Source organism: Crocuta crocuta, unplaced genomic scaffold (genome assembly GCF_008692635.1).
Source record: "Crocuta crocuta isolate KB4526 unplaced genomic scaffold, BGI_CrCroc_1.0 scaffold3, whole genome shotgun sequence".
NCBI lineage: Eukaryota > Metazoa > Chordata > Mammalia > Carnivora > Hyaenidae > Crocuta > Crocuta crocuta.
The window spans coordinates 12131805-12148476 of NW_027529934.1; the positions used below are offsets into that span (position 1 = coordinate 12131805).

At 38.5% G+C, this 16672-nt stretch overlaps 1 protein-coding gene and 1 non-coding gene across 3 annotated transcripts in view; one reads left to right on the plus strand and one right to left on the minus strand.

The window, feature by feature from the left end:
- PLA2G4A (phospholipase A2 group IVA) overlaps window positions 1–16672 on the plus strand; it is a 164460-nt gene that overhangs the window by 62326 nt on the left and 85462 nt on the right. For both annotated transcript variants that reach the window (XM_077763286.1, XM_077763287.1), the window contains 2 exons: window positions 10987–11135; window positions 11841–11954. In XM_077763286.1, coding sequence (XP_077619412.1) covers window positions 10987–11135; window positions 11841–11954 — 263 coding nt within the window. The remainder of the gene's footprint in view (window positions 1–10986; window positions 11136–11840; window positions 11955–16672) is intronic.
- Window positions 9714–9798, minus strand: TRNAR-UCG (transfer RNA arginine (anticodon UCG)). The gene has a single exon. It is a non-coding gene; the product is annotated as a tRNA-Arg (tRNA).

Consider the following 16672-nt stretch of genomic DNA (forward strand, 5'->3'; position numbering starts at 1 on the left):
TGATTAGGGAGAAAATCATATTTATGTGTAAGCTAGAGCCAAGAAAAGGACTCAAGGACTTCAAGAATTGACTCAGAATGCTTAAAAAAGATGGAAGCCTTTAAAAATATATTACTTAGCAATAGGTTATATATGGACATATAATCAAGAATCTCATATTTGTCCTCCTTGCAGTGTTCAGGAAATAAAGGAATGTATCATGACTGCCGTTTAAAATGGTGATCAGCTTTTTTATTTTTTAAAGATGATCAGCTTTTTTTTTTATTTTTTTTTTAAATGTTTTATTTATTTCTAGGAGAGAGAGAGAGAGAGACAGCGTGAGCAGGGGAGGGCCAGAGAGAGAGGGAGTCACAGACTGAAACAGGCTCCAGGCTCCAAGCTGGCAGCCAGCGCAGAGCCGGACGCGGGGCTCGAACCCACGAACCGCGAGATCATGACCTAAGTGAAAGTCGGATGCTTAACCAACTAAGCCACCCAGGCGCCCCAAGATGATCAGCTTTAAAGGATCTGAGATTAATCAAACTGAAGGATTCATGTGTGCCATGTGACCTGAAGGGTGCACATTGAGTGTGTTTTTTTAAGACATGATGAATAGTTGATAATTCCTTTATGAGCTGGTTTTGACTACATGAACATTAATCTTTTTAAGGGGTTCACTTCGTTTTGAAGGATTCTTTTGAAGGATTTGTAAGAGGTGTGAAATCAAAACCCACAATTTAGTGGTGAGCTGAGGGGGAAACTATTAGGGAAAGATATACTGAGGGAACATTTACAGAGGTAGGTAGGATGATATGATAATGATATCATTTATCTGCACAAAGGGTACTGCATTGAGAGAAAAAAAAATTCATCAGGTCTCCATTGAAGCTATGATAGGGACATGATTTTTCCAGGAGCTGAGGGATGGGAGGCAGGAATAGAGAGATGTCAGTCAAAGGGAACAAACTTCTGATTATAAGATGAGTAAGTTCTGTGGACCTAATTACAACATGGTGATTATAGTTAACAATACTGTATTCTATATTTGGAAGTTGCTAAGAAAGTAGATCTTCAATGTTTTCACCACAAAAAGAAATGGTAATTATGTGAGATGAGAGAGGTGTTAACGAACCCTACTGTGATAATCATTTGGCAATATGTGTATCAAATCATCATGTTGTACACCTTAAACTTACATCATGTTATATGCCTAGTATAACTCAGTAAAGCTGAGGAAAAAAAGTTACATTAGGGAGAATAATACTATGTAATGGAACAAGGTGGGGCACAATGAGTGGGAATTTTACAAGGTGATGGGATTACAAGCAGTAAGTATAGACTACATTTATCTAAACTCTTTCATGAGGGTAGGAAAGATCTTGAGGAATTGGCAAAAATAATTTATTTTTTTAAGTTTATTTAATTTTGAGAGAGACAGAGAGAGTGTACTAAGGAGGGGAGGGGGGGTAGGGAGAGAGGAAGAATCTCAAGCAGGCCCCACCCTGTCAGCACAGAGCCTGATGCAGGACTCGAACTCACGAACCATAAGATCATGTCCTGAGCCAAAATCAAGAGTTGAATGCTTAATTGACTGAGCCACCCTGGCACCCCTGTTTAATTATTTATCTTTTGATGATCAATGTTTATTTATAGGTTGGGAAGATGTAGCCAGGGCAAAGCAAATGTTTACAGATTAAATTGGGGGCTGGGGATAAATGAGAAATATCTGAGAGGAGGTAGAATTGTATGATATTGAGAGAGGAATGTGTGGCTACTTGTTTTTCTAAGACATGAAGGAAGAACTTAAGTATGAATGAATACGTTTTCTTTTTTTTTAAATATANAGTTTTCTAATTACAAATATGGCTTTACAATTGTGAGGTATAGGGAAGGGAAATTGAATGAGTCCATCTAACCCTCTTCTTTTGTTCTCTCAGTGAAATATGAGTCCGAGTTGTGCTCTCAGATAAGGAATAGTGGTTGGGATGGATGACTTGAGAAATGCAGTAAATGTTGGGCAGTCATGTAAAGAATGGAAATAAAAGGAATAGGGATTAGTATCTGTTTCGTCAAGTTAATAACTCAATGGTCATTGGACCATGCTGAAGTAACTAATAGCAGAGCATTCATTTCCTCTGAGTGCAACATATAAAACACAGATTAAATTAATTTAAAGAATGTCTGAAAGATTGAAAAACTTCTGAGTCAACTGGGATCCGAGGGACAAAATCTCAGAGGAGAGAAGTCTCTGAAGTAGGCCTCAGTATTCTGCAAGCCATCTTCCCCCTTGATCCACTGCTGGCTCGTGGGTTTGGGCGTCCCGAGGATGTGGGAAGTAGCCAAGCAGTCAAGAGGCAGATGATCCACCAGAGCTTTGGCAATCTCAAAGGACTTGGGGACACAAAAACTGCATTTCCGAACCAAGCCAGTTAGAATTTGAGGGGCAGAGTCTGACAGAAGGGAAACTCAGAGAAGCTGAAAGTCAGTGCCTTCACCATGTGCACTAACTGAAGTCTTAATCTGTGTGGGCAACAGGCTGAGAAGCAAACAACCCCCCCCCCCAAAACCAAGCAGAGATATTGGCAGTATCACAGTGCTAAGAGGGAAAAAAATGGAATTCAGAACTGCAAAATGTCAAAGGGCCTTCAAAACACCCTGGGCTCTCAGTTGAGAAGTTCCAGTGGGAGTGAACAAGAGGTAGGCTGCACCTTACTAAGATTGGAGTCAGTTCCATTTTTTATTAAGGTCAGGAGATCTCACTGTCTGCCAGAAGATAAGATGGGTCCTCTGTGGAGGTAATTCTAACTCCCTTGCCATTTTTCACGGAAAGGTCTGGCATTGAGCCAAGAATTGCCAGGTGTACCAAAAACTAAGATCAAGAAAAATAAATAGATCAGTACATATTATTTAAAATAATTATGGTTAACATGTTCAAGAAAACAGATGGCAAGATGGAGAATTTTACCAGGCAGCCAGATATATAGGAAAGGATCAAATGGAAGAATTACAACTAAAAACAAGAAGTGAAATTAAAAACTCAGTATATAGGTTTAATGTAGGTTGGACACATCTGAAGACAGGGAATTAAGTGACTGACTAGGTTAGGAGACAATATCCAGACTGAAACACAGAGAACAAAAAGGTAAATAAACTACAGAGTAAAACATTAAGAATATCTAGATATCTAGAGCATGATAAAAAGCACTGGGAAGGAGGAAGGGGGTGTGTGTGTGTGTGTGTGTGTGTGTGTGTGTGTGTGTAGGTTATGAATTCAAGGATAGATACAAAGAATACCAATCCTAGGCATATTGCAGTAAAATTGGCTGGAAACTAAAGAGAAAGAAAAACATGTTCTAAAGGTATCCAGAGGAAAAAAGGCATTTTAAAAAGCAACCACAAGGTAACAGAATGGACATCCTGAAGTGCTGAAATAAAATACCTGCCAAAATAATTGAAGAAGTTAAAGAAAGACAACTTATACTACCTGTCATCAGTGTATTATTAAACTATGATAATTAAGACAGTGGCATTAGTGCAAGAGTAAATGAGTAGACTAGTGAATAGGCAAATAAAAATCCAGAAACAGACTTGTATTTATATGATCACTTGATTAATATAAAAGTTATATTGCCATGCAAGGATAAAGGCAGTCTTTCCAGCAAATAATACTGAGTCTGTTGGTTATACATATGAAAAAAATCATAAATGCCCCTCACACCATGCACAGAAATTAATTCTCATTGGATTTTAGATCTCAAGATAAAAATGTAAAACAAGTGAGATTTTTGAAGAAAACTATTTTATGACACTGGAATAGCTAAAGTTTTCTTAAAAGACAAAAAGCAGGGACACCTGGGTGTCTCAGTTGATTAAGTGTCCGACACTTGATTTTCACTCAGGTCATGATCCCAGAGTTGTGAGATTGTGCTCTGCTTAAGATTCTCTCTTTTTCTGCTCCACTCTGCCCCTCCACCCCCCCCCCCCACTCGCACCTCCCCCACACACACCCTGTCTCTATGTAAAATATAAAAAAGGACAAAATGCATGAATTATAACAAAACAGATGGACACACTGAACTATATTAAAGTTAGGCATTTATTTTGATCAAAAGACATCATTAAAATAGTAAAAAGATAACCCTAAATGGGGAAAATATATTTGCAACTTAGGTATGTCTGTCAAAGGACACATATCCAGAATATGTAAAGTACTCCATAAACTAATCTAAAAAACAGACAACCCAATGGAAAAAAATGGACACACAATTTGAGTATGCCCTTCATTCCAGAGAACTGCCAATTGCCCAATAAAAACCTATGAAGAAGTACTCAACCTCATCGTCATCCAAGATGTGTGAAATAAATCCACACTGGGATACCATCATACATCCACCAGATGCTTAAAACTACATGATTGACACTATTAATTATTGGAAGAATGTGCTACTGTGTGACTATTAACATCAGCGTGTACAATGATGGCATAACAATTTCTTACCTAAGGAATTCCATTCTTGGGAATTTTGCAAGAGAAACATACATATGTACACAACAAAAGCCACATCCAGCATGTACATGGCAGCATCACTGATAATATCCCAAAATGGAGACAATCCAAATGCCCATTAACAGTGAAATGGCTAAACATTTCGTGGGATACAGTCGAACAGTTTACATCAATAATAACATATTTTACACATTTCACTCTGGATGAATGTCACATACTTAGTGGTGACCGAGTTGTACATATTGTGATATTGATTCTATGGATAAAAAGGAGGTAAAAATATTCTACGGTGATAGAAGGCAGGGCACTTGTCACCCTGCTGGAGGGATTTGAGGGAAGGTTCCGGAGTACTGCTAACATTCTGTACCTTGTTCTGGGTGGTGATATTGTGAGTGAGTTCAGATTATGAAAACTCAAGCCTATAGCTATGATCTTCTAACTCTTCTGCCTATATATTATGCTTCAACAAAAACTTTATGTTAAAAAAAAGAACCAAATGGTGATTGAAATTCATATATTTACAGTGAGTTTAACAGTCATTTTCCTGACTCGCTACCCAGCCAGCAGAGTACACAGGGAGTAAAAAGTTTGCAGTCATAAAACCTTTTAAGTTTTTAAACCTTTGAGTTGAAAAGCTTTAAGTGCTCCATTTAATTGCCATTATCACGAAATCATACATGTTTCAAAGAGTGATGACATTTGAAAGCAATATTCAGAGGCATTTATTTCAACAAATTAGTATTTACTTTTTGATCTTACTATGGTACTCCTATTTTGGTGGTAACTGAAGCAGAATGCTTGAATATTCAATCACCTTAAATAGATTACCTGCTAACACACCCTGCATACTTTACTCTTGGATTTGTTTTCACATGGCTACTTGAAAAGGTCCTTAATGGCTATAAAGAAACGGAAGTGAGTTACTGGATTATGCTTATTATAGTCTATGGGGAGAATAACTCCGTGAACAAATGGCCAGCAAACCTGTCAGCTTCTCAATGCCAAAATGTTTCTGCTTTTCTGCCCCTGTTATTTATATCATTGTTCTTTAGTTGATTCTAATAATATACCTTAAGCCACATTTTTGAAATTGTATACATAAGAACCACTAAGTCAAGTTGTTAAAAATGCAGATTCCCAAGCTTGAGCTCTGACTGAAGATGCAAAGTATGAGCATTTTTAACACTGGATGTTTCTGTGAGGATATTTTAGAGGACTACATTTTGAGAAACACTACTTTAAGCTCGCTATCAATAGTGATAGCTATTTGGAAAGTGATATTTTGACTCTGATTTAGGGAGATTATTCTTTTGGGGATTTTTTTTTTTTTTTGCCATTTATTGCAAGAATTGTATCAGGGTATGAGTCACCTTCATTTAAGGCAAAGGGTTTAAGTTGCTCAGCAAAGTGGATATGAGGAAGCAAATGGAGAATATTTAAAATAGAACTTATAGAATATAGAAGCTGCCATCAGCCCCTATCATGAATCACATAATAATATTTTGTTCAGACAAAGCTGAAGTGTCAGATGGACCTGTTATTAATTTAGGAAGGCACTCCTTAAACTACTAAAGTTTATGAGAAGTTTTACAACCCTGGAATTCTGAAGCTATTTCTGGTGCATGTAGTTTCATGTCATCTTTATGGGAACAAAAAGTGATCTGTATCCCACACCCCTAACATTTTTGTTTGTCAGGATTTAGATAAAAGGATGAAATGTGAGAAAGTCTTTGCCCACACATTACCTCTTTGCTTTACCACCTGTTTGACTAGAACTAATCAAGGTGATGCTGAATCATTGACTCAACATCCAGTTACCCTATAGGCATTAATTCACAAAACCATGAACTAAGTATACAGGAGAAAAATATCCAAACATTTCTTTTCCTACATTTGACTTCTTTTTCCTCTTAATGCATACCTAGGAACTTCTCTCAAGCACCTGGCTAAGATTGCTGTCATACTGGACCGCTTTCCCTTTTCAAAACTTCTATGTGGGGAGTGCCTGAGGGGCTCAGTCTGTTTAGCATCTGACTTTGGCTCAGGTCATGATCTCGTGGTTCTTGAGCCCCATGTTGGACTCTGTGCTGAGAGCTCGGAGCCCGGAGCCTGCTTCAGATTCTGTGTCTCCCTCTCTCTTTCAATCCCTCCTCCATTTATGCTCTGTCTCTCTCTCTCTCTCTCTCTCTGTCTCTCTCCCTCCCTCTCAAAAATAAACATGAAAAAAAAAGCTTCCACGTGGTACAGTACCAATGAAGATTATACATTATGCAAAGAATGTGAGCTGTGCGATTAGCATAATCCAATTCAAAATTAACATCCTAAAATTCCTTTTCATCCTGCAGATCCTGCCACTGGCAGATGTTTCTCGGCTTGCAAAGATTAGCAGCATTGCCGTCGGCATTATCAAAGTTTGCAGCTGTCGGTGGTTTTCCACTGTCCAGCACCCTTTGACATCTTAACTGAGGTCTCTTGCTAATCAAGCGAGAGAAGAAACTACTGCCACTCTTGACAGAAGTTGTAGACTATTGATTTTAGTTAACAATGAAAAGAAGAACCAAAGTGACAGCTTTGAACTGGGTTCTGGTTTTCTTAAAAGGGGTCTGTCAATGTTTTGATGTCTGAATGTAGCATTGGCATCTTGTCGTATGGTATTTTCTTTATCATTTTTTTCAGAGTTAGAATTTGCCAAGGTCTGTGACCTGAACTGAGCATTCAGAATGGCCTAGAAGATGGTTCTATCCCTGACTGACTTATGCTACTTCAATTTGCTGCATTCTTTTCCTATTCATGGGTTTCTCCCAAGGAACTTAACTTTCTGCTTTCTCTTTCTTATTTGGCCCAAGAAAACCTCTCCCTCCTTTCCTCACATTCAGAGGAAGACCAAGCCTCAAAGGCAATTTCTCCACCTACAATTTGACTTTATTTGTGTGTAATAATCTGAGTGACTGAGTTACTAGTCATGGGTGTAGTGTATCTGCTTGTCTCCCATTTACCTTTGCCTCTAAAATTAGGCTGTGAGCATTTGACTCACTTCCACAGTTCAGATCTGCAGTTTCACATTTGGTTGCCTGGTAAAGCCCAACTGCTTCTTCACAGGTAGTTCCTGGCGTTAGAGTAGGCGCTCAAATATTTGTTGAATGAATGAGTGATGTTTACCATTTGAATGCCTCCTCTTCCCAGACACTTTTTGTTTTCTAGATTGATGTTTGCATGGTTTTGTGTGTTCTAGGGTTCGGAGGAAACAGAAAAGAGCATTAGCCCCATGGAAAAGAACCTGCCCTAGGGGACAATAAAGGGGCTCTGTTTTTGCCCATTTAATGTGAAGGACCAATTCAATTGTCTCCTTTAAATCATGTGTTGACTTCTACTAAGAAGAGGAAAGATATTTTTCTTTATGGCCTTCCACCACCTGCTATTCTAAACCTGTAATTTTGTTTCTGATTTGCAATCTTGAGCTCTGGTCTATGATAAGATCATGGTTAAGGACAAACATCATCTCCTGGTTGAGGAGGTGAGAAGAGTCACCTAGTAACATGCCTACCTCTACTTTGGCCCGTTTCCCCTTGCTTTCCTTCCTGAGGATATTGAGCAGTATTTTTGTTTTCTAGTTTGTCTTCCATGGTCTGGTTGAGAAATACAAGCACTGAGTTACAAATTGCAATATGTAAATGTATCAAACCAACATACTGTATGCCTTACATTTATGCAATGTTATATGGTAATCCTCCATAAAAATAAATAATAAATAAATCCAATAACTACCTATTTCCTTTTCTCTAAAACAGGATATCGAAAGTGTGAACAGAAGATGACCTACATCAGTATCAGCTAGAATATTTATTTTAAAATGCAGATTCCTGGGGTGCCTGGGTGCCTCAGATGGTTAAGCATCCAACTCTTGATTTCAGCTAAGGTCATGATTTCACAGTTTGTGAATTTGAGCCCTGCATTGGGCTCTGCATTGTCAGCATGGAGCATGATTGTGAATACGTCTCCTCTCTGTCTGCCCCTCACTCACTCATGATGCTCTCTCTCTCTCTCTCTCTCTCTCTTTCTCTGTCTCTGCAAAATTAATAAACTTTAAAAGATGCACATTTTTAGGTTCTCTACAGATCTACTGATCATAGGTCTTGGGAGATGAGGGTCAGGGATCTGCGGGGTTTTTTTATGTTTAGTTATTTATTTTTGATTGAGAGACAGCAAGCGAGGGAGGGACAGAGAGACAGAAGAGAGAAAATCTGAAGCAGCCTCTGTGCTCTCAGCACAGAGCCCAAAGTGGGGCTCATGAACTGTGAGATCATGACTTGAGCTGAAGTCAGACGCTTAACCAACTGAGTCACTCAAGTGCCCAGTAGAATGGAGTCATCTATATTACACTCTTACTTTTGACACTCAGCTGCCTTTGACCATCGATGCATAAGGTTCAAACGGGAAAATGAAACAAAAGACGATTCCAAATGCTTATACCACATTCACAAATCTTTCCACTTTACAATAAAAAGGCACACTTAAAAAAATGTGATCACCACATAGAACTTTGAACAGTGTTTAAAAATTAAGTGAAGGACATTGATTAAATTGTTTGGCCATAACTACTGTTGAAAGACAAAGGGTTCTTTAGTTTTCTTTGATGAGCAATCATTTGAGAACTATTATTTTTGCTTTTCCTTTGTTCTCAATTTTTATATCTTTTTGTGTGGATGTGTGTAACACTTTCTCTCTCCCCCCCATTTTCTCCTTCCCTCTTCTTTTCCATGACTCTCTCTACTTTCTATAGCAATGCCAACCTTATGATATCATCTTTAGAACTTAGGAATATGATGTCATTAAAAGAATGATCGTTGCAGTCAGAACTTCCCCTGAGACTTACTGGCTGGATGATAATAAACATATTGCTTAACATCCCTCAGTTCCTGTTGTCTTAACAGAGCACTTACCTTGTAGTACTGTTGGGAGATGTGAATGAGACTAATGTATGTAAAGTGCTTAACAGACATCCTAGCAGTTATTACTCAACTGTTGGTTTTTGTGGTTATGAATTACAATGGCCACATAGGAAAGGACATGTTACAAAGAAAAGTCGAGTCCTTAAGTTAGGACACCTTTGACTATTGTGATGGTTTTTCTTTTTTCCCTTTTTTTTTTTTTTTAATTTTTAACATCTATTCATTTTAGAGAGACACAGAATCCGAAGCAGGCTCCAGGCTCTGAGCCATCAGCACAGAGCCTGACGCGGGGCTCGAACCCACGAACCACGAGATCATGACCTGAGCCGAAGTCAGACGCTCAACCGACTGAGCCACCCAGGCGCCCTAATGATTGTTAAGTTCTAAAGAGATAAAGTTGAGTCAGACTTGATCGCTGCCCTCAAGTTGTTGACAGTCTTGAAGGAAATGATAAATGTATAATTACATCCATGAACTGTAGTATGTGCAATGCTGTAAGACAGTGGATTCAGTGGAACCACCAAGGAGGGAGTAATCAATGTTTCCATGGCTTAGTCAGTTGCCTTGTTGTTAAGTGTGTATATAGTGGGAAGAAATTTAAATAGTACCTTTGTCTCTTTCTATATAAAATGGTACCCACATCATGCCCTGACTCAAGCAGGTCTTTATGTACAATAGAAAAAGCTGTCACTTTCTGGGGCATTTGAGTGGCTCAGTTGGTTAAACGTCTGACTTCAGCTCAGGTCATGATCTCATGGTTCATGAACTCGAGCTCCACATTGGGCTCTGTGCTGACAGCTCAGAGCCTGAAACCTGCTTCCGATTCTGTGTCTCCCTCTCTCACTGTTCCTCCCCTGCCTGTACTCTGTCTCCCAAAAATAAATAAACATTAAAAAAAGTATAAAAAAAAAAAGCTGTCACTTCCTTGAGACACCCACTTCCACCTGATTGGATACTGCTATAATAAATTATAAGAAATAAATGTGAATTACTAATTAATGCCAGGTCTTAAGAGCTGCTCAGTGTACAGCCTGTACAGCTATACAAGGCAACCCTATAAATACAATATTTATCTCACATTGACTGTCATTATTTTGTTTGGCAAATAAAGTAATTAGGACAATTTTTTGTCTGTTGTAGACCATGATCCTGAACCCATGACCTTGTCACCATCATAGTCCTGGGTGAAGGTTATACTGTAGTTAGCTGGGTGAGATTGCTCTCATCCTTTAGCAGTTGGACTGAGATGTTGACTGAACATGTCCTTAGGTGGACAGAAGAATTCTGAGCAAAGCACCTAATAAACGATTCCTTCGCATAGGACTGTTGTGAGGGGCAGGGACATCATGTGTAAGAAGTGTATGTTCACCATGTGTAAGAAGTGTAAGTGTAGCCTATGATGTCCTTCTGTTGTGTGGTATCTTGTCTCAGACATTTTGGATATGTGGTGGCAGATTCGTTAGAAATAACCTGACAGCACATATTATAAAAACAAATTAGGAATTATGAATCACATGTTTGTACCCTTCTTCTTGTGTTTACTGTCCATAGTTGATACTCCAGATCCGTATGTGGAACTTTTCATCTCCTCAACCCCTGACAGCAGGAAGAGAACAAGACACTTCAATAATGACATAAACCCAGTGTGGAATGAGACCTTTGAATTTATTTTGGATCCTAATCAGGAAAATGTTTTGGAGGTCAGTGAATCATTTGCGGAGTGTTCGGCGGTCATAATTCATGTTGAAGTCGGTGCCTGAGTTCGTCCCTTCTCTTCAGTTGGCTGTAGTTGGAGCCCAGCTGTGTAGCATGGTACACGAGGCTCTAGTACCTAGAGCTCTAGATAGTGCCCCCTGGGCGGTGTGAGTGTCCAGTGGGAAACACAAGAGTTAGGTCAGGCCAGGAAGTATCTTTTATCCTCTTCAAGTGCTTTGGAGAAAACATTTTCTGTTATAAAAAAGAAGGTCCAAGTATGACAGAATAACCCTACTGTCAATTGATTGTGACTTTAAAATAAGGCAACTTAAGACTTCTGACTTAAAATAATTAACTTTCAAACAAGTTAAAATAGATCCTTCCCAAAATGGGTGCATGGATTTTCTACATTAATTTATTTTTCATACTCCAAATTAGCAATTCCCCCGAGAGGGAATAAAGTTCCATTTTTGAAAACATAATAATGAAGAAGTCAATCAAGAAAATGAAAAAAAAATTATTATTTTAGTAGCAAATGCGTCTTAAAGAAAAGACAAAGTATTATAACTATGCTGAATGTTGAGGGTCTCAAATGGTTATTAAAAATCATTCTAAAACTTTCATTTAGTGATTGTGGTGGAGATTTTAGATATAATTTCCAAGGATCCAAGAGAAATCATTTTCTTGTACTTTACCGTTTATCTCTACAGGTCACATTAATGGATGCCAATTATGTGATGGATGAAACTCTAGGAACAGCCACATTCCCCATATCCTCTATGAGAGTCGGAGAGAAGAAAGAGGTTCCTTTTATTTTCAACCAAGTAAGCAACACAACGGGACTATTTTTCAACCTTATGTCAGATAAAAATCTCTTTGTTCTGGAATTTTCTCTCTTTGTGCGAATGTTTGTATTTTAAAGAGAAAATATTGTTTTCCCTTTAACTTCTCATCCTCATCTTTTTATTGTTTTGATTTTTATAGACTTTGGTTGAGATACCACACTAAATACCATTCAGACATTAATCTCTGTTGTTGCTCTAAATGAAGCAATGGCTTTGGACCCCCCTGGCAGGTCAAATAAGACGTTTGGGAAGATGAAGAAAGATACGAAATCTCAAAGGAATAACAGAGAGAGGGAGAATGAGGGAGTGAACTCAGAAAGAAAACTATTGGAACATCCGAACTGTTCCAAAATTACATGTTTAGTAATAAATTAAGCCCTGTGGAGGCTCTGTCTCAAATAATCTTCAAATAATTAAGGCTGAGCCAATGAAAGGTCACCAGGAATGGTCTTGGGGTTTTTGTTTTCTTTATACCTCTAGGTTTGCTGCACTTCTGAAATTTCAATAATTTAGGAATAATAAAGCCCTAGAAAAATGATTAATACAGAGCATACACTGGAGTTTGAATTTTATAAGAAACAAATTTAGTAGTTTACAGTGAGAAACGTAAATACCTGGTGGGTTAGTATGCCGAAGGCTGGTTAATGTATTCATTTCTTGTTGGGAGAGGCCCTGTTCTTGCTCATCCTTGGGATGACATCAAATTGCTGTCTTCACCCAAACCTGCCTCTTCCTTAACTCCTGCCTCCCTAATCGTTACCATCCCAAGTGACCTCCTCCTTCTCCGAACTCCTAAGATAATTACCTGTGGTATCCATGGGGACTGAATCGTTTAAATCGTTCAATTTCTCACCTCCCTCCCTCTCCCCATACACTAAAATCCTATAGGTCGGGAATACTGGCTAAGCATGTCTAATTACAGAGTTAATATATAGTTTATATTTATTGAATGAAGGTCTGCTGATTCAGAAAGCACCTCAAGCCCAAAGGGCCACCTGACCAGTTCATGCAATCACAGCAGCCAGGTGCCTTTGAGGATGCTCTCCAGTCACAGAGTCTCTGCCAATTCCTTGAGCTGCTTAAGGAGGTGTGTCTTCTATATGTCTTAATCCAATGCCAAGCCCACAGTTCTGTTGACTTTTTTAAGTCATTTCATTCATCCCTCTTGCAAATGTTTATGGAAGTGCCCTGTGTACCAGCCACTGTGTCCTGTGCAAGAAATATAAAGAAGAACAAGACGTAGGAGGTGCTCCATCCCCTTTCTGTGGGGTGGAGATGAGGTAAGGGTTGGAATAGGAAACACGCGTAGGAGATGTAGGCACGTGATGAGATGAAACCACCATCCAGTGAGATAAGCATCAATGAGGAATGTGCAGAGTGTGGTAGGGAGACAGAATAAAGACACACTGTGTCGGGAGAGGAAGCCAGGGATAGCTGCGTATTAGTAGGTGATTTTGACTAGGTTGGACAGTGACCATAGTGATTTAATGCCGTGGCATTTGAAGCCAGGCTATTTGGTGTTTAAATGCCAGCTCTGTCTCTTATTCTCTATTTCATCCTGGTGAAACCACTTAGTTCTTCTGTGCCTCGATTTGCTCATCTATAAAATGGAGATAATAATCTCATATGATTAAATGAGTTAATTTTATTTATATATATCTGTATAATAATATATGATATAATGTATATTATATATACATGTATTTTAAATTAGATGTAATTTTTTAATTGTAATTTTATTTAGATGTAATTATTTAATTGTACTTTTGTGTATCTTATTACATAAGATATAGATTATATGTTACTTAGTTTATATATTTATTACGTACCTAATTTATTACATATTAAATACATAATGGTGCTTGGTTATAGAAATATATATCAATACTGTGTGCACATGGATGTATCCATACATACACATAGTGCTTAGAACACCTTAAGCACTATATCCACGCAAAGGCATGGAGTCTTGAAAGAAGAAAGCAAGTTGGGGCCTGGCAAATTACAAAGCTTGGCAGACACAGATTGGTGAGTGGTGGGGTAAGGTTTAAAGATGGTCTCTAAACCCCGATCTTCCTAAGGCATGTTGCTGGGGTTGTTTCTTAATAAATGTTTGTTGAGAGCTTTGTTAAGCATGGATTGGCCTCCCCAAAGTATGTTTTCCCCCTCTCAGTCTGATTATAAGAGAAGATATTGCAGGGAAACATGCATTTCCTCTCCTCCTGTCATTTCCTATGGTTAGCTGTGTAACCTCCGGCTCTAAAAAAGACTTTCTACATTCCTGAATTTAAAGTAGCTTACATAATTATTTTCTTTAGTGTGCCTGAGAAAACAGTTGGCCAAACAGCTTTTTTTTTTTTTTCCCATCACTCTTAGGAATTCTTGGCAGTTTTTATCTGAAGGACAGTCAGTAATGGTAGAGGGGAGAAAGGTAATGGCACACAACAGGTTGGAGAGCCCCTGTCTTCTCCAGATCACGTGGTGTGCCCTATGCAGCTGTCCAGCCTCACCTCACCTCTGAACCAGACCTTTCAGAGGAGTGTGGGCTTCTTTCCACAGTGTTCACAGAGGTGAGAGGGAGTGGACTGTGAGGGTATAATGTGGGAAAATAGATTTTTAAACAATTCTTGAAGATGGCAATCTGAAGTAGTAAAAAAAAAAAAAAGCACTTTGATTTGGCAAAGAGAGAACACATATTTCCAGCCAAGACATTAGCAAAAACTTCTTCAAAATTCCCAAAGTCAATACTGAGTCAACATAGAGTGATTTCTATGGCCAGTAGCCAGCTAGAGAAAGAACAAGAGCCTCCACATGGAGAATGCCAGATTCCCATGGAGCCTGCTATACTCAGGGTAGAACTGGGAATTGGGAGATCCATTCTCTAATTTTATCTGGGTCACTAATCTCCCTCTAGAATGTTTGAGTTGTCACTCTTTCTGTCTTATTTTCCTCAACTCTAAAATAGAGGTTTCAGTTAACATATTTCTAAGACCCTTGCTAATGTATAAAATTTTGTGATCTAGAAAGAATACCATTTTTTCATATGACCATTTTTATTCAAAAAATGTTTACCCTTTCCATTGCATAAATATGGACACAAAATAATAACACAGTAATAAGAATCTTTCACTTTGTGCCCACCCGGGGATGCCAAACTAAAGTCTTTATTTTGTGATTTTAAAATACGGACTTGTCAGTAGATTATTTTTCAATATGAGAATTTGAGCAGCTAAACTTTATTTGCCGCTAAAACTTTGCTAAATGTTAAGAAAACGACAAGAAGTTCTTTTTTAAGGAATTAATAGTCTGGAAAGGAGTAGACATTCATGTGTAAACTTAAGTGATGTAATAAGCAGTGTCGTGAGGCATCTATTCATTAATTTACTTACTTAGGTGTTATTAAACACTTGTTATGTTCTAGACAGTATTACAGGCGATGGGCAAGCAGTAGAGGACCTGAGAGATGATGTTCTGGTTCCCAGCGAGCTTGCATGCTATTGGGGAAGGTGAATAGCAACAGAAACAAAAGTATAATCAGCAGAACATCAACTAGAGAAAAAATACTGTGAAGAAAATAGACGGATGTGATAGGAAATAGGTGGTGGGCAACAAATGTTTCTATAGTCAGGGAAGACCTTTCTAAAGCATTAGATTTTTTTTCTCCAAATTTTATTATAAGACTCTTCAAGCATATAAAAAATTGGAAGATTTGAATAACTGCCACGTAGACTCGACGATTAACATTTTACCGTATTTACTTTGCCGTACATCTCTCCATCCACCTATCCACGAAACCATCTTGCTATTTTGATGCATTTGGAAACAAATTACAGGCAACACAACTTTTACCCCTCAACAATTTAGCATATTGTTAATTAGAGTTTCGTATTTACATAGTATAGTTTTAAGTGCTAAATAGTGTAGACCATAGGGACAATGAGAGTTATAAGAAAGAACTATTCATTCATTTCACACATATCCATTGAATGCCTATTGTGTGGCACGCAGTCTGTACGTACTACCTATCCAGCAGCGAACAAAACACCAAGAATCCCTACCCTCATGGAACTTATATTGTATTCAGTAAAAGAGACAAGAAGCAAGATAAATAAGTAAAAATTACTTGTGTTGGATAGCGATAGCAATAAGTGCTAAATAAACTATGGAAGGAGGAGAGGGACATTTGTATATGTGGGTAAAGGGAATCGCAAGTGCAGTTCCAAAAATGTGGCTAAGAAAAGCATCTCAGGCGATATTGGGGACGCAGAAGTTGTTCTGAGTAGAAACGTCCTGAGGCGAAAGTTTGCCTGGCGTGTTAAGTAACAGCAAGGAGCCGAATATGGCTGGAACACAAGAAAGAGTAGTAGAAATTGTCGTAGGAGATGACGGCAGGGAGGTGAAGGGGGATGGGGTTTCAGTGAGATATAGGGGATATCGATGGCTTAGGCTTGTCCTGAAAGGAAGGATGTGGTTGGATCACCCTGAAAGGGATGGAAAGCCCTTCTGAGCCTTTGCTCATAGTCATGGGACGAAAAAGGACAAGCATGTTCAGGAAACAGTGTCTAGACCAGTGTGATGGGAACAGAGCATTCATGCATGAGGGAAGAGTAGGTACGCTGGGATCAAACTGTAACAGAGTTCAAATTTGAGATGTTAGATGTTGGAATTTGGATGTTTTCTTACCGACAGCAGTGAGT